At 40.5% G+C, this 27,638-nt stretch overlaps 1 protein-coding gene across 2 annotated transcripts; it reads left to right on the forward strand.

The window, feature by feature from the left end:
• Window positions 1–525: 525 nt before the first annotated feature.
• taok1b (TAO kinase 1b) lies at window positions 526–27,606 on the forward strand. Of its 2 annotated transcripts, XM_014977472.2 has the most exons (22): window positions 526–1,571; window positions 2,009–2,087; window positions 10,392–10,651; window positions 11,059–11,130; window positions 11,489–11,590; window positions 11,701–11,746; window positions 11,852–11,948; window positions 12,033–12,146; window positions 12,572–12,663; window positions 12,799–12,892; window positions 13,101–13,182; window positions 13,537–13,704; window positions 13,864–14,070; window positions 23,638–23,772; window positions 23,849–24,085; window positions 24,166–24,294; window positions 24,414–24,497; window positions 24,607–24,726; window positions 24,805–25,044; window positions 25,118–25,330; window positions 26,108–26,290; window positions 26,698–27,606. In XM_014977472.2, the coding sequence occupies exons 3-22, from the start codon at window positions 10,520–10,522 to the stop codon at window positions 27,196–27,198; spliced, it is 3,048 nt and encodes a 1,015-aa protein (XP_014832958.2). In that variant the 5' UTR covers window positions 526–1,571; window positions 2,009–2,087; window positions 10,392–10,519; the 3' UTR covers window positions 27,199–27,606. The 2 variants fall into 2 exon arrangements, with proteins under 2 accessions (XP_014832958.2, XP_087868847.1); XM_088012721.1 differs by lacking the exon at window positions 526–1,571 and having other exon boundaries at window positions 1,592–2,087.
• Window positions 27,607–27,638: the final 32 nt, after the last annotated feature.

Genomic DNA, 27,638 nt, shown 5'->3' on the forward strand with positions numbered 1-27,638 from the left:
TTTTTTTTATTATTCAAAAGTAAGTCTTTGCAGGCTAATCTAGTGTCTGGTCCTCATATTAGGATCAACAAAAATGTAGTGCTATGTAATAGTAACTGCTTAGAAGAAAATAAGAGTTGAATATTTACGCAACTATTCAGTAAGACTAAGAATTAAAAAATAAGATGATTTTCAAGGACTACTGGTTTGTTGTGGTAATATACATTTAGGCACTATAATCAACTATGAGTTGTTTGTGTAGTAAAAAGTTTGCAGTTACTATGTTTTTCTGTTTGTTAGGCTTTTTATAATTATTGCAAAAATGTTTACCTATTGTTTTTTCTATCCAAGACTTTCTAGACTATTATGTAAATATTTTTGCCACCATATTTATAAAAAGAAATCTACTGGCAGTTTCAGTTTTATAATTAGAAAACAGCAGGGCATTAAATTATTTATTTATTTTACACCGAATGATTCAATATCAGTCATTGTATACATAAGCATATATATAATATAACTTGTTTCACAAATCGGGGCTGTATAAAGAGATCTATTCTTCTTAACCGATGCTAAAAGTCTCTAAATGTCACATCCGGAGAGGTCCCAGGGATTGGTGCCTCTGCAGCTGAACCATTAGCATCCTTTTGCATCAGTAGACTTCCTCGCCTGGATACAGACCACACAGGCAGGCCCTGATTCCCATCATCATGACAACAGGGATGCCAGACAACCAATCGAAGCCCCGCTAAGCCTCTTCTGGAAGCTGATTGGTCCGCCCGCCTGCAGCCTGTTGTGGAATGTCCATCTTTAACCTCTCTGCTGCCATGCACGTTGCCGTCGCCTCTTTATCTTTTCTTGGCGTAGATTACAGCTATATATGTCGCCCTGCTGTGGAATGTAGCTTAGCGAACACAAAGTTGTTAGTGTTTTTTATGAATCAGTGATGCGTCTGAAAAATATTAAATTATACCTCAAACTCTTTACTGATTGGACAAAATGAGTCCGTATCATTAAAAACGTCATTCTAGATGTACAAAAGGGTAAAAAAAATAAATAAATTCAATATATTTCAGCTGACAGAGGTTAAGCTGCTGTTTACATTTTGCAACATCACACAAGCTATCTTACCACACGTCATCATAATACGGATATTATTATCAATTCCCTGAATGAGGTAGTCATATTTTAATCATATGAGGCTATAGTTTATACATTATTATTGTTGTTTATCTTTTACAGTCTGATGCTTGGAAACAGACTTATGATCTGAAGAACATATGATATAATATTGGTGTTGACGATTGGCTGTTTATAGACGCCAGATTAAGACTGAAACAGTTAGTCAGGTTAGGGTCTAAGTGAGGGGCTGGAAGTGCATAAAACCAAACACACAATAAAGACACTCATTTATCCTCTGCAATCATAAGTGCCCCTGGACCCAATATCGTGTTAACAAGTCATTATGTGTATGGCTCTCCCTCCGCACACCTCAGCTTGCCTCTGCTGGATGTCACAGCATCGCCTTAACTGGGAGACCAGGGAGAGCGCTGCAGTTAGTCCCCGCATAAACACGATCCGCTCACGACCAGGTTAAATTCTTTGCTTCGACTCTGTTTTTAAAGAATCAGTCGCTTTGCTTTTCAGTGGAAGGGAGGAGATTCTCCCTTCGCCGCCATTTTTAGAGAAACTTTGCTGGCTGCTGCCTGACGTTAGCAGCTAGCGGGTTTGGCCAGCCAGCTCCCAATGACAGTTAATGCTTGGCTGTCGTTAGCCATCTCCCAGCTTAGCTAGCCTTGCGTTGCTTTAAATTGTTGTTATTCCTGCCGCCCTCGGCAGCCAACACAGGCGACAGACACGAATATCGTTAGTGTGGAGAAATAGGGAAGACTTGAAGCAAGCTAGACTGTTATGTGTTTGGGTAGGGCAGTTATGCGGTTTGGTTAGCGAATTAGCATTGCTATCTTTACAACTAGCGAAATTCCCACTTTGATTTCTCTGAACTGCATTGACTGTCTGTGATTTTTAGCCACCCCGGGCTGCTGCGAGCAGGGTGACTGAATTGTTCACCTAATAACTCAACTCATGTGGATTTCCCCATTTACTTGGTGAGTCTAATCTTTTTTTTCCTATTAACGGTTGATGATTTTAGTTTTTACAACAGTTGTTTTTTTGTTTTTTTTTCGGAGGCTTGTTTTCAACGCCTATTAGCATCCGGGCTAGCCAGTCAGATTTACTGCTATTCGCCTGCTAACAGAAAGTTACTGTCACAACTTTTATCTTGTTTCTCTTCGACATATTTCATATTTCTCAATTTCGGTTTGTGTGGTGATCAGTTGATTGCATAAAAAAATGTTTTTAATGTCAACGGGAATCGTAGTTAATCTAAACGTGCAGGGACACGGAGTAAGGAGCTAATTGGAGATGTAAATAATGGATGCAGATCGCTTTATCAAATAAGTGTTAGCTGGATGCGGTTAGCTTGCTAATCCGCTTTATGCAGCGATCGTTGCAAGCCGTGCCACTCCCTCGGTTTTGTTTTTGTCCAGTGTAGCCTTACGCTAAACGTCAAGTCCAGCTCGGCTCTGGATGTGTTTTGTTTGGTTTGGGAAGTTTTCTTATCCACCAGAGGTATCATGAGTCATCGACTGCTGTGTGTGATTAATTGGTGACATCGGTCCTGGCTCTCCTGTATATGTCGCACATAAGTTTCGTGTTATGGCTGTGTGTTTACAAGCAGCACAGGGCAGTGGAAGACAACGAATCAGTGCCCTAATATCGCGTTAGAGCGGCTGGCAAAGGATCCATCGGCAGCTGATGGCTGTTTTTTATGCGCTGACGTGAGTCGCATTCCTCAGCTTTGTGTGTTGATATTGCGTAACACGGGCTAGCACTCAGTAGGCTGCCCTTCTGCTGGCTTTATCTGGGACTTTTTGTCGCTGAAGTTTTACATGACACGGTGTATGACCTGCATTAGGAGCATTGTTAATATAAATCGTGCATGGCAATACGTTGGGATTTGTAAACAGAGGATGAAGGCAGCTTAAATGTTATGTCAGTGGCTGGATAACCTCATGTACCTGAACACCCACACCGTGTTCTGTGCGCTGGATGGATATAAACCCAGTGAAGCGAGCACTGCAGTATGAGCAGCTCACCTGTAAACGGGTTTAATGCAGTCTTTATGCTAAACCTGAAAGTTTTTTGTTGTTTTTGGAGATTTGTGCTCCTGTCATTCTCTTTCTTTCCATCACTGCGTGATTGCTTCAAGTACAGTGCTTTCAAAGGCTCTGACTGAAGCCCCTTTTAAAGTTTTAATGTTTTACTTGCCAGCTTTGTATCAGAGGGCACTGAATATGGACAAACAGCATGATGGATTTAAGTGTCTCCCAGGAAAAATGGATTAGACTCTGGAATAAAGCCTACCCTGCTTTATTTAGCCATTGATAGTCTGCCTCTGCAGAGCAAATTGCTCCTCAGGATGAGCCTCCTACTTTCCATAACAGATATGATTTTTGCACAGCATTTATAAGGCACATTAACCTTAACCCTACTGTGTTTTTCATTTCAGTTGTAATGCCTGATGACTGCTTCATTGTCTTCTGGTTTTAATGGTGTTGTTCACAGTGAAAAAATGTTTTTTATTTTTAATTCAGTTTTTATGATAAAGTAAGCATAAAGAACATTTTTATAGACTACATTATTCAGTGTAATTAAAAATACAGTTATAAAACCACAAAACTTTCCGGTGTAACCATTATTTTCTTGTCTGTGGTCCTTTTACTAAAAAGTCAGTAGTTATTGGAGTTATCAGAATTATTAGTTTTCTCTCGGTCTATGGAGCATAGAGTAGTAGAGTGATAATACTGTTTAAAAAACACAACTGTTGTTAAACCAGCAGCATATTTGTTAAGCATCTAGCTGCATATGTACTTTGAGTATGTTATTTACTGCTCTATGAATAGCACAACAGTAAAAATGTTTTTAGTCTTAACTTTAGTCAGCAGCCAGTCTGGATTTTTAAGGCCTTGTTTTATACTCAAAACAATGATTAATGAATTCCAGATAACATTATTATAACAGTAGCAATCAATGTGGAAGAAGCAGGAATAATTGCAGCTTTTCTATAAGTAGATAATTTATGCAAGTTTTTTTGTACTTTTTGTGGAAACTGTGAAACCTTCATGTTAGTCAAGGCTTCAAAGACCTTGAGATTCTGTGAAAACCTCTTAGGCGTTCATGTCCATGTGTTTATTATTGGTTTAGACCATATTTGTGCTTTTTGTTTTTTCTTTGAATGACATAAATGTGACACTAGGATCAAGGAAAAAGGTGTCAATCAGATTATTTTATTCTTGTTATGTAGTTCAGCAAATATGTAGTGTAGAAAGTGAAATAATTATTTATAATTTGCTGTTTGATTTGCTTATTACATACTTATTCACTTTACAGTAGGCATGGAAGATTGTAAAAATAGAAACTTTGAGTACAAAAAAACATGGTTTCAAAATATTAGCAGCAACAAGTGGGGAAGGGGCACCACTCTTTTAATGTATGTTCATGTAGGGCTGGAGAATAAGTCAGTAACATTATAGACAGGTGATCAAAATCAATAAATAACACAGCTGACAGAATTTTCAAAGATTCACCGAACTCCAATCCGGAACCGCACAGCATTCTGGGGGATGTAGGCAGAGGAAAGACTTCAGCTGCTCAACCTCTCATGGCTAGCTAAGCTACGTTGGTACGATCAACTCACTCTTCGGTTACCTAGCAACAACCTGCTGAGTAATGTGCACAGCAGCAGTTTCAGGTTTCCCACCGTGTCTCATTGAAAACTGGATAAAAAAAGAAAGGTCACGCCAGGATTTCAGATATTTAAGACAAAATAGCTAATCACTAATTATCTATCAACAGATATGATTCATTACAATATTTAAAACTGTAACAATTCTGGAACCTTGTCGGTAAAATAACTTGAATCCATAGGATTCTAATGAAATGAACATTTTTGGAGTTTTAAAAGTTGCAACTGATGATCTTGATATAAGCAGTATGTGTTTCATTCTTGTCTTGTTGAAGGTGCTGCAGTTTTTAACTCTGCTTTCTGCAGTCCAGACACAGTTTAGCACATTGGTGATTTTACAGTGGTGCCATTTATTTTAGTTGCAGGAAGGTGAATGGAGCCCGGCGGTTGAAATGTGGTAGCTTAAATCCTCTTAGCGTTTGGTCACTTCTTTCCTCTCCCATCGCAATCGTGTGACTGTAGCTGCAAAAAATGGGATGTGTCACCTTTTTGAATTCGGGGCGGGGGTGCTGGAGAGTTTTGACTTCCTCCCTTCAGTCAAGTCAACAATCTGTAATCAGTCTGGGAAGCAAGAGCGTGGACGCCCCACCCTCCATCTTGGGATAGAGATGTAGTGTGTGTGTAAGCCGTTTGGATAACAGCTCTGATGTAGGTCCTGAAATTAATATTTTCTCCGAACAAACAGCTGTAACGTTACTGTGTTGCTTTTATTGAGCGCCTGCCTGATGATCAGTGAGTAATCCTACACCAACACTCGGTTTATTGATTGATTCCAGTACTGCTGGTGACTGGTGTTTCTTTTTTTTTTTTTTTTTTTAACATGTGAACAGTTAAACATACCGTTTATTCATTTTACTGAACTCTTAAATGGGTTGGAAACACTTAAATAATGTGGCTTCTGTTTATAAATTAATATCTTTTGCAATGAGAAGCTAGGAAATATTTCATGTGCATCAAGGCCAGTTTCATGAAGCCGATCAGTTTAGAAGACGAACAGCCTAAGTGCATTTCTGTTTTGAATTATTTAGTATTGCAGCATTAAGCATCTCTCAGTGAGCATCTGTAAGAAAGGGTGTGTAGATAATATAGTTTATATGAATGAATGAAATAAAACATAATCAATATATAGCTGTTATTCTTTACAAACACTATCACGCTCTCTGAAGAATTCTGCTTGATAACTTTTCATTAAAAACCAACTCCACAGTCTTAATATGTCAACATGCACAAAATGGTTTGTCAAAGATGTGAAAAAGGCCTAAAATAAATCCATCTTATGTTTGGAAAACAGAAAACCAAAGCCTTGCATGTGAGCACATTTATTAAATAATTGTTTCTTTGAAAAACATATTTTTGTTTTTCACCAGGTGTTGACCTTTTATGCATTTTAATCTTTTGCAACAATTCACAAAGAGGGAGACGTCTTTGATGATTTGTTCTCCTTAAATCGGTGGTTCTTACTTTTTTTTTTTTTATAACAAGAACCCCTTCAGTAGCTGCTACCGTATCCAAGAGGTGCTTTTCCAGAACCTTTGTTTCATGCCAAACCCACATCGAGTTTGCCAAAAATCTGTCTTGGTCTCATTCGACCAAAGCACACAGCATCCTGTTGAAAGTCCCAGTGGAGTTGAACAAACTTGCTCACTCTTGTGATGATGGGGCAGAAAGGGGCTTTTCCTGAAATCCCTTCCAAACAACCGGGTGGCTTTTACTAGCTGACTCATTGAACCTAAGATGTCACTGTTTTCTCTAATAATGAGCTCTGGATGAGCTTTTTTTTTTTTTTTTTACCTCTCCTTGCTTTTTGTGTGTGGTGACAAGATAAAAATGGTTCCTTGTCCAATCTATTGGACCTGTGTCACATTATACTTATATAAAAGGAAAACAAGAAGTCATAGATTTCTAAGTAGGGGTTCCTAGAAGCTCTGATCAGGTAAAAAAAAAAAAAAAAAAAAATACTTTTTTAAAAGAGACTCTTCCACTATTTTTTACCACTGATTTTGTTTCCAGTTGTAGAATTAATAAAAACATATCTTAAGGCTTTTTATCTTTACAAGGGATGCCATCAAACCTGTCTCCATCTGCAGCAGTAGTGCTCTTATAATTCACTCAAATATTGTTTAGTTGTGTCCAAACACTTTGCTATGATTACATCTAAACATTAGATGTAACTCTAATTTCTAGAGTAACATCTAAAAAGTAGATGTACGTCTTTGAGTAAATTCTTTAGGCCATCAGTTTTTAATATTTTTGAAAAACCAGCACATTTCAGAGTTGTTTATCCTTTGCCAATAATGTGAAGTTCTGATGAGATTCACTCTAGAAATCAATAAAAGCGTTTGATTATTTATTATCCACCTCTCCATGTCTTACTGACTCGTTCTCTGCACTGCACCTTCAGCTCTTCGTCTTTTGCCTCTTCATTAGCCTCTTTTTGTTTATTTAACAGGACATAGAAAAGCAATTCACACAACTCATCAAATAATCATTTTCCTCTAGCTGTAAGAGGGGAAAAAATTCTGTGATTTTTATTTTGAACACACTGTTCCTCTGAGTAATTACACACACACACACACACTGCAGTTGGGCACATCTCTTCCAGATTTAGTCTTGTGACTGTGCTCAGTGTTCTGTTTCATTGAGTGTGTGACAAACGGAGAGAAATAGCTGATTGTGCTTTAGCTTTTTTCCTTCTTACTCTGTATGAGTATAATCTCAAAGTATCATGCTGTTTTTGCTTCATGCTGGATCATAAACTAAAATCCAGTGACCTTAGGACATAAAAGCAAGAGATGATGATGTTTACCTGAAACGTAAGGAGCCAGAAAGAAACGAGGTTCTTAATTGGTCTCCTTCAGAGTTGCAGTCGAGCCTCATAAGGCAATAACATTCTTTATTACTAAGTTTTCACTAATTAATGACAGAACAAGATCAAAACTATTGAAACTAATATAGTGTGAGGAAAAAGCCAGATTCACAAACATAATTTAAGAATGCAGTAGCGATTGAGGTCAGCAGATTTTCTTAATCAGCTCTGATGCTGAATTTTGTTTTCCTTAGTTTTGATTCTGGGAATCTCTTCAAAAGATGAAACCACATCTAGAGGTGGGGAGAAGTCTGACCGATGAGAAGATTACGCTCTGAAATTCCCAAATATATTTTAGTTTTTTTTTTTTTTTTTTTTTTGAGGTGTTAAATATTTTTAGTCACAAAGAGATTTTTAATAATATCGATACTGTATTCTGGTGTTTTATTTAATGTGTCATTTTAATAAGTACAAGGAAATATTGTGTTTTCCAGCTTGTAATGTTGTTTGCTTGTTGGCATAAGAGGAAAGGAATGCAGTATGAATAGGGCATAACATCTTAAGCATGAGGAAGTACCGTCTGGTTTTAGCTGGAAAAACTTCATGTTTCAAAAACATTACAGGAAATCTTCACTCCTGACCATGTGTTGGCTTATTACCCAACCGGGCCTGTTGGTGACCGTTATTGAAAGGTAATTTGAGCATTAGGGATTTTTGGGAGTTTTGGTGGCCCTTACATTAATAAGTGTTAATTTTATGGTAAAAGAGAAAAGTCAGTTCACTTCGTTGTGTTTTTATGTTGCTTTAGAAAGATGTTGATGAGCAGGATTGGCAACATGAGCTCAGATATCATCAAATGATGCCCTGGGAGGATCACTTTGAAATCTGAGAGGTTTAATGTGTTTTACCGCTGTGGGGGTTCACTGCACATACCAGATATCATCATAGTACATCATCATACAGTTCAAATAAATGGTGGCACATCTATAAATGGGTGTCCACATTTGAATTTTACATTCAAGAGAACAAACCTTTAAAGTTGTGAACATGGTAATTAGTTTTTAATTGGTTGAACTCCTTGAAAGCAAACCGGAAAGTCAAAAATAAACCAACTTGAGATTTATTTTATTTGGTGATCTATTAATAAAACGGAAATGATTTTTATCTAGTGCTATGTAAAACATGTTCTCCCTGATGGACGGTGACGCCAGAATAGCTCAAAGATGACAAAAGAGTCTTTGTGGTTTCTGGTCTAACTGAAACCAAAGTTTCGGTCAGATGCTCCGTTGAATTTCACAAAATGCCATGTTTGCTTGGAAAAGAACACCCAAATATTCTATGTAAGGTATTGTTATTGTGTCCCATTTACCTCACTCAGTCAGAAGGTTGGCAGATGCATTTATTGATGTTTACATCCAGAGTTGTTTCCTGAAATGCTAAGCTAGTGCTAGCATGTTTACTCTCTGTTGTGATATGACTCATTGATAATTTCACTCTCTGTAACTTTAGTGTCAAGCTGTCAGTTTGAAGGTTCCACATTTTTTTATTATTATTACCAAGATATTGTTTTTAGATTCTTTTTTTTTTAACTTTGTCAATAATTAAACACCAATTTAAAAAAATAGACTGTGTATTCGGATTATTTTGAGTGTTTTCTACGATATGATCTGTAATCATTCCCTAGAATAATATATGGGTGACTTTTTTTTAAGTAGGCCTGCTGTTTACGTGCTCTAGTCTGCATGTAAACAGTTTAAACACTAGCAAAACAATTTAGTTGATTAAAGGACACATTTTTTGTGCTGTACTTAGCATTGTCCATTTTTTTGCCAAATTTAATTTTTTTATTTTTAAAATGCATAACCTCAGTGAAAATCTCACCCTATAATTAAAATAATTAAATAAAGTGTGTCTGCAACCATCGCCTGTAACGTTCTTGAATTGTGGTCGTTGGCCATTTAAAATCATCCAGAGGGCTGTGAATGGTCCACAGGCCACACGTTTGACCCCCCTGGTGTACAGTGTGCGTTGGCATGTAAAAGGTACACACATTTTCTCAGAATATGAATAATATCCTACAGAGTTCATGTTATAACTGGAGTAAAGTTGATGAATTGCATTTAGAGAAGAGCTTGCATTCCTATTCATCTTGCTTCTCATTACTGTGGGCCGCCTCCTGGTTGTGGACACTAAATCAATCCTGCGATATTTGCATTGCCCCAGTCACGCCGGTAGCTTTCAGATCTGCAGTAATTGCTGAAGCAGTCTAAACAGATGCGTTAGTGATGACTCTGTAGTTAGTTCATCATGCTATTGTCAGCAGCTGGAAGAATAACCAGCTATTTCAATTATTCAAAGAGCTGCTGACATTTCTGAGGAAACTGTTTGTTATTTACTTTGTCTGGAGAGCTGATGCTGAATATATCAGGACTTCCTTCAGCTGTGCTGTCTCACGACTTGTTAATGGACGTATTTATGTGAAGCTGATTAGGAAAAACATCGTCATAAAGATGTTAGAATGTCATTGTCAGACTGAGGCATCAGTCCAGTTTTGGGGCATAAACAGTTTGAGCTTCAGCAGTTTGAGTTTAAGATGAAGAGATGTTCTGTCCGACTATTCTCACTGTGGATCACACCTTTTTGTGTTTTTTTTTTTTATCATCTCTGCTCAAATGCTGGCTTTCTGACTCATCCCGCATATCTCCCTCTTTCTGTGCAAAATGAATGCTTTTTGTTGTTTTCTTTTTTCTCTCTGCCTTTTCTCACACCTCAATCCTCCTTTATCTTCTGCCTGTCCAGGTGCCCATGTGCTGACTTCCTCAGGCTCCCACATAGCTGCAAATGAGTCTTCAGCTGCTTTGGTGTAGCTCTGCGCCCAGATAGTCCCATCCCCTCTGTGCGGGCCATACGGGACTGCGTAGACCAGGATGCCTTCCTCTGCCAGGGCGGGCAGCCTGAAGGACCCGGACGTGGCCGAGCTGTTCTTCAAAGAAGATCCAGAGAAGCTTTTCTCTGACCTCCGAGAGATTGGTCATGGCAGCTTCGGGGCTGTCTACTTCGTAAGGCATCAATTATTTACACCCCCTGTACTTTGTGTGCAATTTACTGTATCTTAGCAGTAAAAGGTTCTATTGAATAGGTATTTTACCTGCCAAATTAAGGATTCAAACACAGCCTGTTTTCCATACATTACTGTTTCAGATTTTGGCAGATAAGTGTTGCAGTAGAAGCTATGTCCTGTTCAGTAAAGCTTGACTGATCTAATCACATCCGTCCATGAAGGAGTTTAATTACACAGAGTTTCTGACTTTCCTGATGTTTCACATCTGACTGCAGTTTCTAAATGATCCTTACTCTGCTGGCGTAAACAAGGACCTTGTTGTTGAGATTAATGTACAGAAAGTTAAAGGTCAAACACGTGTTTCATTTGAAATGCGAATCAACAGATGTGCTTTTTGTTTCCCAGGCACGGGATGTGCGAACGAATGAGGTGGTGGCGATTAAGAAGATGTCCTACAGCGGCAAACAATCTAACGAGGCAAGACACATTTCTTTCTTTTTTTTTTGTTACACAGTCTAGTTTCATAAATAAAATGAGGCTATTGGGCAGTCTGGAAAAATATGACATTTTCCAGGTCTGAGTAAATGTATTAAGATGACACAAGAATGAAGAGAAATATTTAGATTTCCAGACATTAAGTGAAAATGTAGAAAATCTCAGTTTGTTTCACCGGTTGAAGTTCGGATTAAGAGCAGTGCTGAGGTTTGAGACGTCGCTTTTTATCTCCCAAAGTTGACACCCATTTCTGCCGTATGTTTTATCGATGCGCTTGCTCCTGCAACCGTCTCTGAGCAGGCAGCCGATAAAAGCGCTGAACCTGTTTTGTCTCCTGCAGAAATGGCAGGACATCATAAAGGAGGTGAAGTTTCTCCAGAGGATCCGACACCCTAACAGCATAGAATACAAAGGATGCTACCTTCGTGAGCACACAGCATGGGTAAGTTATTCATTTCCACCAGCTGAATTTGATTAAAATGTCACCTTTTTGTACAACCAATCATTTACTGGTGTATGTGTGGAGGAATTAAGATCGGTGCTTGCTTTTAGCTGGTGATGGAGTATTGCCTTGGCTCAGCCTCTGACCTGCTTGAAGGTGAGCTAAAGTAAAAAAAAAAAAAAAAAAAGATTTCTGGCTGCTTGTTTACCCTGATTAGAAAGTCAGAATCATTACCTCTTAATATTTTTCTTTCTGCTACAGTCCATAAAAAACCTTTACAAGAAGTTGAGATTGCTGCCATTACACATGGTGCTCTGCAGGGGCTGGCGTACCTTCATTCCCACAACATGATCCACAGGTGAGGGGCTTCACATGACGCAGGTCTGTTTGTGTTCACAGTACGCCACTGATCGCTCTCCGTCGCTCTGATTTCATGTTTCAGGGATGTGAAAGCGGGTAACATCCTGCTGACTGAGCCTGGCCAAGTCAAGCTGGCAGACTTTGGCTCCGCCTCCATCGCCTCACCTGCCAACTCCTTTGTGGGAACGCCATATTGGTAAGTAAAAATGGTTTACATGCACCTAAACGGCCTGCCAAGTTTGAACAAAAATAAAAAAGATTCTTCCCTACCCCTATAAAAATAGTGTTTGTAGTTTATGACTTCCTGGAAATATTTTGATCTTCCACAGTAGATTTGACTGTAAAAAGAGTTTACCTCCGTTTGCATATTCATGCTAAAGGCTACCAGCAGCTCCTGCAGTCAAATGTGACTCTCCAGTTTCTCTTCACAGCAGCTTAAACTCCAAATTTAAACATTAACACACGTCAGTGGGAAAGAAAATCTTAACTTTGCCACTGTTTTGTTTTTTGTGTTTCTTTAAATTCTGTCACATGAAGGTAAAACGAAGGATCTCAAACAACAGAGTGTGACGGAAGTATTCCGTAGATTTACAGTGAACTCTGATTTGTGCTTTTCCCCAGGATGGCCCCGGAGGTGATTCTAGCTATGGACGAGGGCCAGTATGACGGGAAAGTGGACGTCTGGTCTTTAGGCATTACCTGTATAGAATTAGGTACGTCACAGCACTTCGTCAGTGTGGACCAGCGGTGTGAGGCATGTCCCTGAGGACTTTACTTGATATTTTCATCCAGTAGAAGGATCCATGACCCTGTAACTTGGAAATGTTGTCTGACCATTTCTTTTTCAGCGGAGAGGAAGCCTCCATTGTTTAATATGAATGCAATGAGTGCCTTATACCACATAGCGCAGAATGAGAGCCCCACTCTGCAGTCCAGTGAATGGTGAGCACTGGTTTCTATTTTTATCTTCATGTATGTTAAATGATCTATAATGAGAACAGAAGGGAACATCATATGGTCTGAGCTTAAGAGTACTTATGTTTGCATTTCATTATCGTCACTCAGGGAAACTTTGTATTTTCAGTGTTGATACTTTGGTCTGATAGATTCTGTTTAGTTTTGACCTTCTGTCTTTTCACCTTTATTCCAGGACGGATTACTTTAGAAACTTTATCGACTCTTGCCTTCAGAAAAACCCTCAAGACAGGCCGCATTCTGACGACATGTTGGGTGTAAGTTCACACACAAGCAGCACGATTTTACGCAGCAAGACCATTGAGTTGAGATGGAAAACTGTCGATAAATGTCGGTCTTCTTCTCTCATTCATTCATTCATCAGGAAAAGATCTTTTGATTATTTTTTATTTTTTTGCGATCATTTGATCTTTGGTCAGAGCTAAACTGAAAATCTGCAAGTGATTTATTGATTCTTGAATTTTGATCTGGTTTCATCATTTTGTGCCTTTGGTGTTTAAATTGGTTTTATCTTTGTTCTATAATTCCTCACTGTTTGTCCTACTTGGAGTTACTGTGACTCGTGTATCTATCCTGGTTTATTTCTCCCTCCTTGTTGCCCTGCCCTCCAGCACGCGTTTCTCCAGCGTGAGCGTCCGGACTCCGTGTTGATGGATCTCATTCAGAGAACCAAGGATGCAGTTCGGGAGCTGGACAACTTGCAGTACCGCAAGATGAAGAAGATCCTCCTTCAGGAGGCTCACAATGGGCCCACCACCGAAGCCCAGGATGGAGATGAGGTCCGTTGGAGGATTTTGTTTCTGTATTTGCTCCTTCATTTAGAGCAAATAATTAAGCATATGCTGGTTTCTGTGCATGTCTGTGCCTCCTGGTCTTTCTTCTTCTCTCTCTCTCTCTCCCTTGCTTTCTATCCGTGTGCTCTGTCCACTCTGCTCCAGGACCTGGAGCTCGGCGGAGGTCGCACAGGAACGGTGAACAGCGTCGGCAGCAACCAGTCCATCCCCAGCATGTCCATCAGCGCCAGCTCCCAGAGCAGCTCTGTCAACAGCCTGAACGAAGCGGCGCAGGACAACCGCAGCGAGCTTGACCTGATGGACGGAGACCACACGGTCATGTCCAACAGCTCCGTGATACACGTCAAACCGGTGGGTAGAGGGACACTGAAATCTGTTACATCATCTTATAACCTCATAATCTCCAGGTTGTACATGTTGGAAGTTATGATCTCCAATGAACACAGGATATATTTAACAAGCAAAAACTGTCAAACAGCATGTTTACCTCTTTGGACCCAAGGTTCATATTCAAAGAATCCTAGACTAAAAGTAGGTCCTAGTAGAATAGAATAGAAGTACTTTATTCATCCCAACAGGGAAATTACTGTGCAGTTGCAGCATACACATACACACAGATCGAATTACAATATGAAAAATAAAAAGTGACGTCATTTAAGGATAAATAGTTGATATTCTGAAGTGTTAAGATTTTTCATAGAATAGAAAAGAGTCTTGGGCTTTCAGAGAGCTCTTAACACGTCAAAATGTCAGGACAGTGAGGAAAACCTTTACTGAACCAAAGAGAAAAGAGCTGTGCAGACAGCAGGTTAAAGCTGTGTGGCAATTAATTCAGTTTGTCATAGTTTTATCAGCATGACACACTCTTCTTAATCCAGTCTAGATTGTAAGTTTATCAGCTGATTACTGGAGGCATATTGGTGTTTTTATGTCTTATTTTGCTTCCAGTATCATCCAACCAAACCTTATTGATTTAAGACTCAAGAAGTAAAAGTTATATTCCATTTCTTTTGTTAAAACCATGTAGTTTAGACAATAAGATATGAGTTTTCTTTCTTTTTGGTGACATTCGGTCCACACTCCTTACTTATTGGTGGCCATAATGCTCCATTGCATTGTTTGCCAACCACAATTATAGAAGTAGAGGAAGAATAAAAACCGATCTCAGAGGACAGCATCACACCTAGCGACGGGGCCTAACACCTTCCTCACTAAGGTATTATTTCTGTCGTCTCCTGGCTCAGAGTGGCTCTCAGCTGACTGAATCGCTGCTAAGCTATGACTTATCGGCAGGACTTTTTAGGCTAAGATGGGAACGCTCTGTGGTTCTTTGAGGGGACAAGCCCAAATCTGTAGAGTCCAAGAAACGCAGTCGCTCTCTTGACAGATTCTCCCATCTCAAATGTCGATGTGTGAAGGTGATCGGCTCTGACAGAGAACCACACTGTTTCCATTTTCCAGTGCCAGATCGAACTGCACCTTATCACCAACCCATCTGCTGTGTTCCTGGTCTTTATCGTATTTCTTCCATTTTCACAATTGTACAATGTTTAATGTTTGACTATCACAGAACTGCTTGATGGGAAATCTTGCGATGGTGATACTTTTGGTAAATATTGGAGTGAGGATGTGAGTTGTCAGCTTGCCTCCAGCGCAGCCTGGACCTTTAGTGTTTTAGACTCTGCCATCTGTGTTTGCTGTGGGAAGCAACGGCAATGAAACTCCATCCAACAGCCTTAATATATTACTGACATGTAGAGTGTGATATCAGGACACTTTGTTTATAATGTGCTAGCCAATAAATATTGGATTTCAAACTGATGACTTCATATCTGTAACATGTTGAGCAGCCTTTGCCTCTTGGTTAAAATCCAGATTAAATTCTTTGAATTTTATTGTCAAAGCTTGACAATGTGGGAAAAATTCCTGGAGTTCTAATATTTTCAGTATGTAAGCTGCTTTCAGTGGAGAGTTTATCTTGTTCTGACTGGGGCTGCATCTTCGTTTAATTATATTCCTTTAGTGTTCCTGTATTTATCAAGTATTCACTTACCTTCTTCACTTTAAGGCTTAAGAAAGAACCTAAGGAGGACTTCCGGTTATGGCGCTGAGGTGAGCAGACGCATTGAACTAGAGCTCCCAACTCGGTCGGCTATTTTCCCCTTTGTCAGAGCTGAATTTACCCTCTAAGACCGATTATTCTATGATGAAAAGGGGAAAGGCATCGAAAAGTAACGTTAAATTAAAACAGACATACGAAACAAGCGAGAGAAATTCACTACTAGACGAAGGCGTAACTACGCAGCACATGGCTATGGAGGGGCTTCAAGCTAGCATCGGAGCTATTCACAAAGAGATTGTAGCTATCCGTGCAGACATGAAGGAAGAGCTGTGCGGCTTTCGTGAAGACTTCTCTACCGACATGAAAAGAGATTTAAGAAGTTTCCAAGAGGAAATTAATGGAAAGCTAAACGAAATCGTGTTGGATTTAAAGGAGAACCAAAAGAGAGCGGAGGAGTCGTTACAACGTGTGGCAGAATTGGAGGAGTGGTCCGCGGCGGCGAAAGAGGTGCTGTCTCAAACTATAAACAACCAAGATAAAATTCAAGCCAAACTGACTGATTTAGAAGCACGTTCACGTAGAAACAACATCCGTGTGTACGGGATTCCGGAAGACACAGAGGGAGATAATCTGCTGGAATTTATGGATGGTTTCATTAAGGCTGAGCTGTCACTCCAGGATATCGATTTAGCTATACAGCGCTGCCATCGGGCTTTGGGTCCCAAACCACCGCAAAATGCGAACCCCCGCTCCGTGGTGATCTCCTTTCTTGCATTTAGAACCAGGGACTTGGTGCTTCGTGCCGCGTGGAAGAAAGGAGAGATTCGTCTTAGCCAGCAGCGGGTTTATTTCGATCAGGACTATCCGGCAGAGACCCAAAAGAAGAGGAAAGCTTACGCCCCTATTAGAAAACTTCTGAAAGAAAAAGGTCTCCGTTTCCAAACCCCGCCACCGGCTAAACTCCGTGTGTTTTTTGATGATGGCCCGATCACGTATGGCAGCGCGGTGGAAGCCTTGAAGGACCTGCAGAGGAGAGGTCTCGCTCCCGAATGCAATAGCAACGTTGGTGTACCTGCGGCGGCGCCGATGGAGATATTGGACAGACTGTCCTGGGTGACGGTGGAGGCCAAACGTCGGAACACCGACGCACACAGAGAGAGAGCACGGAAGAAACTCAGCGGATTTCGCCTTGAAGCTGGAGACACAACCGCCTTTTCAAGCTAAGCACCGCTCGTTAAAACTATTGCGGTAAGATAAGGATCACAATGACTGACCCAGAATGTGGACTAAGATATGAATATTTGCGTATAGAGACGCTGTCAGACATTATCATAATAATCCTTTGTTTAGCCTTTGCCAATGTTAAGAAATACGTTACTGATTTAAAATAAAGTAGATAATACATGACTGTTTTTGGGAGCCGGTTTAAAGGCTCTGATCGTGCACTGAGATTATACTCGTATGAGCTATGTCAGTTTGCACTGGAGAGACCCCCCATGAGAAGAGTCCCATGGGGAATTTTCTCTTCACCCAAGACTCCTTAATGAGTCGTTTTGTTGTGGAAGTCGTTCCTGTTGTAAGGTTAGAAGTTACAGGTTCTTTGTTTTTGATTTTTATAAATGTTCTGCTGTTATGGTCACCTTGGATGTGTAAGTTAGAGGGATTTATTCATTTAAAGATTTATGTTCCAACAGCAATATAAATTTATAACTATTAATGTTCACGGGTTACAGAATCCAATTAAAAGAGGAAAGCTTATAGCTAAAATGAAGAGAGAACAACAACAAATAATCTTCTGGCAGGAAACCCACTTAATCAAAGAGAGCCATGAAAAATTAAAAAAAATGGGTTTTAAAAGGACATTTTACTCATCCTACTCAAATGGACACGCTAGGGGTGTGGCAATATTAATTGCAAATAATGTGGACTTCCAGGTATCTAAACAAATTACAGACAAGGAAGGTCGTTTTGTTCTGGTAAAGGGAACATTAGACTCAAATGAAGTAACTTTACTTAACGTATATAGACCCCCAGGACATGACAGAACCTTTATTGATAAAATGCTCGACCTCATATTGGCAGAAGCATCTGGTGTTTTGATATGTGGAGGGGACTGGAATGCTCAACTGCATCCTTCCTTGGATTCCTCAAACCCTTTAAAAAAAACCAACCCAGAATCTTTGTATATAAAGAAAATGATAAAAAGGATAGGCCTATTTGATGTCTGGAGGGAATGCCACCCATTGGCTAAGGAGTTCACCTTTTACTCACACTCACATGGCTTTTATTCAAGAATTGACTATTTTTTTCTATTTAGAGCAGACAGATATAGGGTCCTAGACTGCAGTATTGGTACCAGAGACGTGTCGGATCATTCAGGGGTATATTTGACACTACGTTTAGATTCTCATCCTAAGACTACAATTTGGAGACTTAACACAGCTTTGTTGAACGATGATAAATTTGAAGAATTTGTTAACAAGGAATTCACAGATTACCTAGATTTCAATGACAGCAATGAATTGTCCCCAAGTATATTATGGGATGCGGCAAAAGCAGTACTACGTGGGAAAATTATTATGTGGGCATCAAGGAAGAAAAAAGAGAAATCTGAGCAATTCAATGACCTGACAAAACAGCTAAATATTCTAGAGCAGAAACATATTGAAACCAAAGACCCCTCCTTGCTACAACAAATTGCAGCAATAAAAGGGGAGCTAAATAGAAAACTCAATGATAAGGTTATACTTAATCTCAAATACGTAAAACAAACTTATTATGAAAATGGACCTCGAGCAAAAAAAATATTAGCCTGGAGACTAAAACAACAACAACTAGACAGGTCTATCTTTAAAATTAAAAATCCTATTTCTAATCAGTTGAGTTTCTCCCCGGAAGAAATACATAATTCATTTGAAATATTCTATAGGAAATTATATAGTCAACCCAAATTAACCGACCTTTCCTTAGTGAAGCAGTTTCTGGACTCGTTAGATCTCCCCTCAATTGGCATAGAACAAAATAATTGGATATCTGCGGAAATAACACCGGCAGAGGTCGATAAAGCCATCTCAAAATTGAAGACAAGTAAGTCACCAGGTGGTGATGGATTACCAGCTGAATGGTATAAAATGTTTAGGAATTCTATAAGACCTTTGCTGCTAAATTGTTTTAATTATGTGCTTAAAGGAGGTGAGACCCCTCCATCCTGGAAACAAGCGATAATATCTGTTATACCTAAACCAGGAAAGGATAAAAGTGAATGTAGCTCATACCGGCCTATCTCGGTGTTGAATACTGATTATAAAATATTCACTTCAATTATTGTTAGTAGGCTAGAAAATATCATCCCTGAACTGATTGATACAGACCAGACAGGATTTATTAAAAATAGACGCACACAGGATAATGTGAGGCGAACGTTACAATTACTCGACATTATGAACAGAAATAATTTGAAATCTTTAGCAATCAGTTTCGATGCTGAAAAAGCGTTTGATTCTGTAAGATGGGAATACTTATATCTGGTCCTACAGCGGTTTGGCTTTAATAATACTCTCATAAGTTGTTTAAAATCAATATACAGTTCGCCAGTAGCCCGGATCAAAATAAACGGTGGCCTTTCAGGAACATTCCCACTGGAACGAGGATGCCGGCAAGGATGCCCCCTGAGTCCAATTCTTTTTGCACTTTTCATAGAGCCACTTGCTCAAAAAATTAGGGAAGATCCAGAAATTAAGGGAATCCTTTTTAAGGGAAGAGAATACAAAACCAGTTTATACGCTGATGATGTTCTGGTGACCTTATCTGACCCAGATGCCAGTCTACCTAACCTCATGTCCTGCTTTCACCAATTTGGACTTTATTCAGGTTTTAAATTAAATATTGGAAAAACTCAGACCCTGTGTTTCCACTATTTACCGCGAGAGGATATAAGCAATCGATTCAAATTTAATTGGAAAACAAAAACCATGAAATATTTAGGTATTAATATTACTAGAAACAGAAACAAAATATACAAAGCAAATTATGGCATTATAACGAATAAAGTCAAAAATAACTTGGACAGGTGGGCCCCTTTGATTCTCGATTTGTACAACCGAATAGAGATCATAAAAATGATCATTCTACCTCAACTGTTGTTCCTTTTTCAATCTTTACCAATAGAAATCCCTACAAAGCAGTTTAACGAGTGGAACCGGACCATCTCCAGATTTATATGGCGGAATAAGAAACCAAGGGTACGCTATAAAACATTACAATTACCAAGAGATAAAGGTGGGATGTCACTCCCATGTTTAGAAAATTATTATAGAGCAGCACAACTACAATTTGCGGTTTACTGGTGTGAAGAGGGATATGAAGCAAAATGGAAAGAACTAGAACTAAGTCAAATCGACATCCCCCTGCAAGCCCTGCTGGGGGATAAATACCTCTACACCAGATACTCAGAAGAGTTGAGCGCTTCTACAAAAGTCCCCCTCAGCATCTGGTTTAGAGAGTTCCGCAACCCACTTTTAGAGAGGAAAACTAGGTTATTAAGATGGATTGAACTTGATAGGGATTTTGTACCAGCACAACTTGACTCAAAATTCAATCAACTAACCAGAAAAGGCATTACATCATACTGCGTGATTTCCTCTGGAACCGATCTGGATAGTTTCCAACAACTACAAGAAAAATTTGACCTTGACAAACGAGACTTTTTCAGATATTTGCAGCTCAGGCACCACTTTAATAAGAACATTAAAATATCGGAGAAATATGATCAAGACCTCATTAATGTCTTTATTGATGCTTACAAAGATAAACCCTGCAAGAAAAAGCTGTCCAGACTATATACATGCCTAGAAGCTATTAAAAAAACATCAACATTTTATATCAAAATATCATGGGAAAGGGAGGCAAAAATATCACTGACAGAGGATGAATGGTTAAACGTATGCCAAATTAACTCCACCACCACCAGCTCAGGATGTTGGAGAGAATTCTCTTGGAAGAATATTGTTAGATTTTTCACTACCCCCAAAAGAACATTTACCCAGTCCGGTAGAGCTGAGGCTGGGCTTTGTTGGAGACGATGTAATAATGTAATGGCTGACCACTTTCATATTTTTTGGGATTGCCCATTGATCTATTCCTATTGGTCAAAGATATCTAAAGAGATAAGTGTAATTCTTGGTTTTGAAATTGAACACAATTTTAAAACTATATATTTAAGTAATATACCAAAAGAACTCAGCACTCAGGATAAGTACTTGTTGAAAATTTTATTGATTGCAGGGAAAAAATCAATTACAAGAAAGTGGCTTAGTAGGACCTCACCGACATTGAGGGATTGGACAGCGATCGTTGAAGAAATTTGGGAGTTGGAAAGGCTCACCTTCTCCATCAGACTTCAGGAAAACAAAATTAAAAAATTTTGGTCGAAATGGTTAACTTATAGGAACTCGAGAATAAATTGAGTTCCATTATTACTTCATCAGGTGCGGTATGAGGAGCCAGGTGTTGAGTAGCCTGGCAGGTCTTGGTAAATATGGAAACAAACTTCCACCCGCCTGACTCCTCACAGAACTTTACATACACTGTAACCCGTTTATCAGTTATTTGTCAGTTAAGTCTTATCTTTTTGTATGATATAACTGTTCCCCTCCCTTGGTGACCTCTTTGTTGGGTTTTTTTTTTTTTTTTGAGTGTCGATTACGGTCCTGGTTGTGACATTCAATTTTATCTATTTGTATGTTTATTTATTTTATTTTTATTTCATTGTATACTGTTATGGCTTGATTTGTATAAAATCCTATTCAAAAATAAAGTTAAAAAAAAAAAAAAAAAAAAAGAAAGAACCTAAGATAAAAAAAATCATCTCCAAACAAAATGGAAATGTTGCTTTTAGTGGCTGCTCTTTTTTTTTCCTTCCATTTTTTGTGTCCATGAATAATTTGGGCACCGAGACCGATGTGAAATGTTTGTCACTTTGTGTCCCAGTCTTCAGCTTAGCCTACATTATCTGTCCTGTTGTGAAAAGCTAATGGCTCTGTAATGTCCGCCCACTCGTGGCCTGTTCGTTCAGACAAGGTGATGTTAGAAAATCGGAGCTGTACATTGTCGTCGTTTCAGTCCAGGCTTTTTGTAGCTGCACAGCAGTGAACCGTTACACCAAACGTCTCAAAACGCTGCAGTTTCCATTCGGTGCCTTCACAGGAGTCTTCATTCATCTAGAAGTTTTTCTCATTTTGTCTTGTTTGAACTAAAAATGTCTGTTTTTGGTGGATTTGATATAAACCAAAACAAAAAGGCATAGAAGTGGATCAGAACAGATAAAAAGATTTAAAAAATACAAATAAGCACAAGTGTGTTGTGCTTCGTTTTAATCCAACGCCTCTAAAGAAAGTAATAAACTCTTGTGAAGCTAATTGCCTTCGAAGTCAGCTAATAGGTAAATAGGACCCACCTGTTTGTCAGTAAATATATAAATCCAGCTGTTGTGTGAAGGCCTCCAGTGTTGGATGAAAATGAGAACAGTTTGAATCATTGACGTTTGGAACGTCGCACAGCGCTGTGCAGTTTGTTTACAAAACCAGAGTAGCTAAGCTAACAGGCTTGGAAAGGAACAAATTTAAGGTAATTCAGCCATTTGACTGAGGTGTGTTGGACCAGAGAGACGTCTAAAAGTAGCAGGACACCAGGCCTCTTCGCCTGGGTTGATGATTAGTTTTGCCCCATTTTACCCTCGATTCCCAGTTGGGAAACTTCTGCATCAGTTTCCAGTAATGAGGGCAAGTTGGCACAAAACTCTGTTGGCATGAGAGAGACTGAAGCCTCATCGCCAAGTTGAAGGGGGGGATCGATCGGACCACACCTCAGTCATGCAAACATGTTTGAAACCAAATCTGGATTCAACCATGAGAGATTTGATCACAAACCCAACTGCAAATGAATGTTTATGCTGTAAGCCCTTTTGTTTTGTTTGGGTTTTTTGCACTAAACATAAATGCAAAACATAAGTTATCAACTTACAACCACATAGTGATGAAAGGAAATCAACAAAGCATAAAATACCAGAAAACCCCTCAAATATTTAGGACCATAATGTTGTAAATAATGGAAGATGTTTATTAAAATAAACCAAGCAATCCACGTTTTGAGTAAAGAAGTAAAAATATTAAATAAAAAATTGTCAGTAAAATAAATATGTTTAGTTTAGGCTTAATTTAGAGAATTGACATTTCTGCATTTTTTCAAGTTACAATCAAGTTAATTATCACTAATTCACAAAAACTTTTTATTTATGCAGCTCAGTCCAAACAATATACCAGCAGCCTAACGTGGAAAAGAGATTCCTCCTAAACATCCAATACGAGGCAACGCTGTCCAAATAAAACTTTCTTTTGAGACATTTGTGGGTAAAACTTAGTGTTTTTAATTGCTTTGCTTATTTTCCGGGGAGAATAACAGAAATACAGTTTGATTTCTCAGAACATTTTTTAGCAGAGCCACTTACTGCTTTGTTTGTTTAGCCTGTGAAAGCTGAAAAAATGTGTGGGCCACTGCATGGCTGAGATTATGTAATTAGTTAAATTTATTGAGCACATCCATCCATCCATCCATCCATCCATCCATCCATCCATCATCTTCATCTGCACCAGCTTATCCTTGAAGGGTTGCTTTAAACTTTGAGTGTGACTTTCAGGAGCCAGCAGAGGGCGCACTAACCTTAATTTAGGTAGTGTGGGAAATTTGGCACGTCGAAACGAAATGCTACAGTAACCTAAATGTGTTTTATATATTGTGTAATACTCTTATTCATAGTTTCTGAGCAAAAGGGATGATTTTTATTTCTGCTCTTCATCCAGGAGGAAGAGGAGAGTCTCTCTGGGGAGCAGGCGGCCAGCAGTCAGCCCACCGAGCCCCAGCCAGCGCCGGCTCAGGCCCCGAGGAAGCACTACCGCAACAGAGAGCACTTCGCCACCATACGCACGGCGTCACTTGTAAGACCACCCTCTCTCTTCTCCTCCTCTCTCTCTGGACTCTCCTGCTGTTCTCATCACGGACGGCGTCTTGCAGGTGACGCGCGAGATGCAGGAACACGAGCAGGACTCAGAGCTACGGGAGCAGATGTCGGGTTACAAACGCATGAGGCGGCAGCATCAGAAGCACCTGATGGCCCTGGAGAACAAGCTGAAAGGAGAGATGGACGAGCACCGGCTGAGGCTGGACAAGGAGCTCGAGAGTCTGAGGAACAACTTCACTCAGGAGATGGAGAAGCTGCTGAAGAAACACCAGGCCGCACTGGAGAAGGATGTACGTAGCCAAGCTGAAGCTAATTATTATGCTAGGAGCCGTTATTTATGTGGTATCTATTTATTTGTTATGTGATTTAGCTGAAGACATTTGCCAACGATGAGAAGAAGTTCCAGCAGCACATCCAGGTTCAGCAGAAGAAGGAGCTGAGCAGCTTTTTGGAGTCACAGAAGCGAGAATATAAACTACGCAAGGAGCAGCTAAAAGAGGTAACCCTGCAAATGCTCTGGTCACCTGTGATTGTTGCTGATCAGTTTGAATAATATCTCAATCTAAATGTTGATCCGGGTGACCTAAATGAATGACCTAAATGATACTTGTGTGACAGGAACTTAGCGAGAACCAGTCAACTCCCAAAAAGGAGAAGCAGGAGTGGCTGTCCAAACAGAAAGAAAACATTCAGCACTTTCAGGTGAGCATTTCAAAGACACCCTGGGGATTATGTGCTTTTTAAAAAAATAACGTAAAGGAAAAGCTCTGTAAGGTTTGTGGGAGTTGACGTGTTTGTCCGATTATTGCAGGCGGAAGAAGAGGCCAACCTGCTGAGGAGGCAGAGGCAGTACCTGGAGCTGGAGTGTCGGCGGTTCAAACGGAGGATCCTCATTGCCAGACACAACGTGGAGCAGGATTTGGCAAGAGAGGTACATAAAGGCACTTAAACATAAACGCCGCTTTTAGCTTATTTCTTTGTTTGAACGACCTTTTACAACTCTCGCTAGGAGCTGAACAAGCGGCAAACACAGAAGGACCTGGAACATGCGATGCTGCTGAGGCACCATGAGTCCATGCAGGAGCTGGAGTTCAGGCATCTGGCGACCATCCAGAGGGCGCGCGCCGACCTGATCCGGACCCAGCACCAGACGGAGCTCACCAACCAGCTGGAGTACAACAAGAGGAGGGAGAGGGAGCTGAGGCGCAAGCATGTGATGGAGGTCCGGCAGCAACCCAAGAGCCTCAAGGTACAAGGATCAGGGCACAAGAGCTTCTTTCCTGAACAAACAATCCACCTAAAAACCAACTTCTCTTCTTCAGTCCAAGGAGCTTCAGATCAAGAAGCAGTTCCAGGAGACGTGTAAGACGCAGACCCGGCAGTACAAGGCCCTCAGGAACCACCTCCTGGAGACCACGCCCAAATCTGAGCACAAGGCCGTCCTGAAGAGGCTGAAGGAGGAGCAGACCAGGAAGCTGGCCATCCTGGCCGAGCAGTACGACCACTCCATCAACGAGATGCTCTCCACCCAGGCGGTGAGCGTCTGCTTCACTGATCGAATCCTGAAACGGGAAAAAATCCTTGATTAATCGGATTAATCTATTATTGAAATAATAGTCACCTAATTCAGAAATCGCTTAATCTGGAGGTTTCAGACTCAAAAAAATGGCCATTTGTTGAAAGAACACCAGACTCAGAGCAGCAGTTAAACCAAAATTATACAAAAAAATAAACACTTTGCATATAAGATTTAAAAAAAAAAAAGCTTTGTGTAAATATGTTCTATCCAGAACGTCTCCAGTGGCGCAAGCTTCACCTTTTACAAACTCTGTAAAAAAAAAAAAAATCTATTAATCACCTTTTCCAGTCCAGTTATTGATTACTAATCAAAAAAATAATCAACACATCAGCCCTACAGTCATTGTTGATTCAAGCAGAAAAAGCTGAGCTTAGAAGTATTGTTGGTCTGTTTTTCATGCATCCTTTGCAACAAATGATCAAACATTCACTAAATAAATGTTGTTGCATTTAGGCAATAAAATGTTTTTTTTTTATTCAATCCAAACTATTTATGTAGCTCCAATTCACAACAAATGTAATCCAGTGCACTTTACAAAAAAATAATTTCAATTCTATTACACATGCATGCATTCAAATTATTTATTTTATCTGCTAAATCATCAGAACTTAAGTAATGGTCAGTTGCAGCCCTGATTTTTCTGTCTTTGTTGCTCGTTTACTATCAGTTGCATTAATGTGTCAGCAAATGGTTTATTCCTTCTCTCTCTGCGATGCGGCCGCCCCGCCTGCAGCTGCGGCTGGACGAGGCCCAGGAGGGCGAGTGTCAGGTTCTGAGGATGCAGCTGCAGCAGGAGCTGGAGCTTCTCAACGCCTACCAGAGCAAGATCAAGATGCAGACAGACGCGCAGCACGACAAGGAGAGGCGGGACCTGGAGCAGCGGGTGTCGCTGCGGAGGGCGCTGCTGGAGCAGAAAGTAAGCAAAGTTCTGCGTTTGTCGGGAAGTTAATGAAGGTGCAAAACCACAAAACTTTACCAGGCGTTTCCAGTGCAAATACCTTGGCACATTTGAAATAAGCAAAACTAGCTTACAGGTAGTTTTTCATCAAAAAATAGGCGTTTGTTTTAATATTGATGAAAAAGTACATGTTAGAAGTACTAATAATATGGAAAAATGTCTTGTTCCACTGTAGATAACTAATAGTTTTTCATCAACACTAAGGAATTAGTGACTCAAAACAAACTTCTGTTTGCTGGAAAGTTACTTATAAACTAGTTTTGTTTTATTTAAGTGTATATGCAGAACAAACTAGACCAAAAATACTTGTTAGGTTTTAATGTTTTTTTCTTCTGTTAACCATATGTTTTTTTTCTCCCCCTCAGATTGAAGAGGAAATGCTTTCCCTCCAGAACGAGCGCTTGGAGCGAATCCGCTCGCTGCTGGAGCGCCAGGCCCGGGAGATCGAGGCCTTCGACTCGGAGTCGCTGCGGCTGGGCTTCAGCAACATGGTGCTCACCAACCTGGCCCCAGACTCCCAAGGAGGCTGGGGGGGCGGAGGCGGTGGAGGAGGCCAGGGAGGTCAGGGGGGAAGCCAGTGGCCCGGAGGCGGTGGAGGAGGCAGCCATCACAGTCACCACCAGGGGGGCTCCAGTTCGCAGCAGCCCTGGGGCCACCCCATGCTTGCAGGTGGCCCGCCGCCCTGGAGCCTCCACCATCCCGGAGGAGGGAGTCAGAGAAGTAGTCAGGGAGGCGCAGGAGGGGTGAGGAACAGCCCGCAGGCTATGAGGAGGACGTCATCGGGGGGGAGGAGTGAACAGGGCATGAGCAGGAGCGCCAGCATCACCTCTCAGATCTCCAACGGTTCCCACCTGTCATACACCTAAAAACACAAGAACCACAGTCACTGTAACTAAAACACACACACACACACACACACACTCACAAAGTGCACAGCACAGATAGGTCATATCCCACAATGCACCTCACCATGCAGACTGGTGAGACTGGCCGGTCCTTGGAAACCCATCAGAGCTGAAACCAATCGGCTCCATTCAGCCGCCACTGCAGCCAATCGGCGTTGCCATTCAGCCGCCACTGCAGCCAATCGGCTCCATTCAGCCACTGCAGCCAATCGGCTCCATTCAGCCGCCACTGCAGCCAATCGGCGTTGCCATTCAGCCGCCACTGCAGCCAATCGGCTCCATTCAGCCACTGCAGCCAATCGGCTCCATTCAGCCGCCACTGCAGCCAATCGGCTCCATTCAGCCACTGCAGCCAATCGGCGTTGCCATTCAGCCGCCACTGCAGCCAATCGGCGTTGCCA

Source organism: Poecilia mexicana, unplaced genomic scaffold (genome assembly GCF_051168715.1).
Source record: "Poecilia mexicana isolate PSO_F unplaced genomic scaffold, ASM5116871v1 scaffold_14, whole genome shotgun sequence".
In the NCBI taxonomy this organism is placed as follows: domain Eukaryota; kingdom Metazoa; phylum Chordata; class Actinopteri; order Cyprinodontiformes; family Poeciliidae; genus Poecilia; species Poecilia mexicana.

Excerpts from the sequence above, each read along its gene's own strand:
- taok1b (XM_014977472.2), top strand. The coding sequence starts at position 10,520 with ATGCCTTCCTCTGCCAGGGCGGGCAGCCTGAAGGACCCGGACGTGGCC. Across the intron at positions 10,652-11,058 it reads GCTTCGGGGCTGTCTACTTC|GCACGGGATGTGCGAACGAA; the intron begins GTAAGGCATCAA and ends TTTGTTTCCCAG. Across the intron at positions 11,747-11,851 it reads AGCCTCTGACCTGCTTGAAG|TCCATAAAAAACCTTTACAA; the intron begins GTGAGCTAAAGT and ends TTTCTGCTACAG.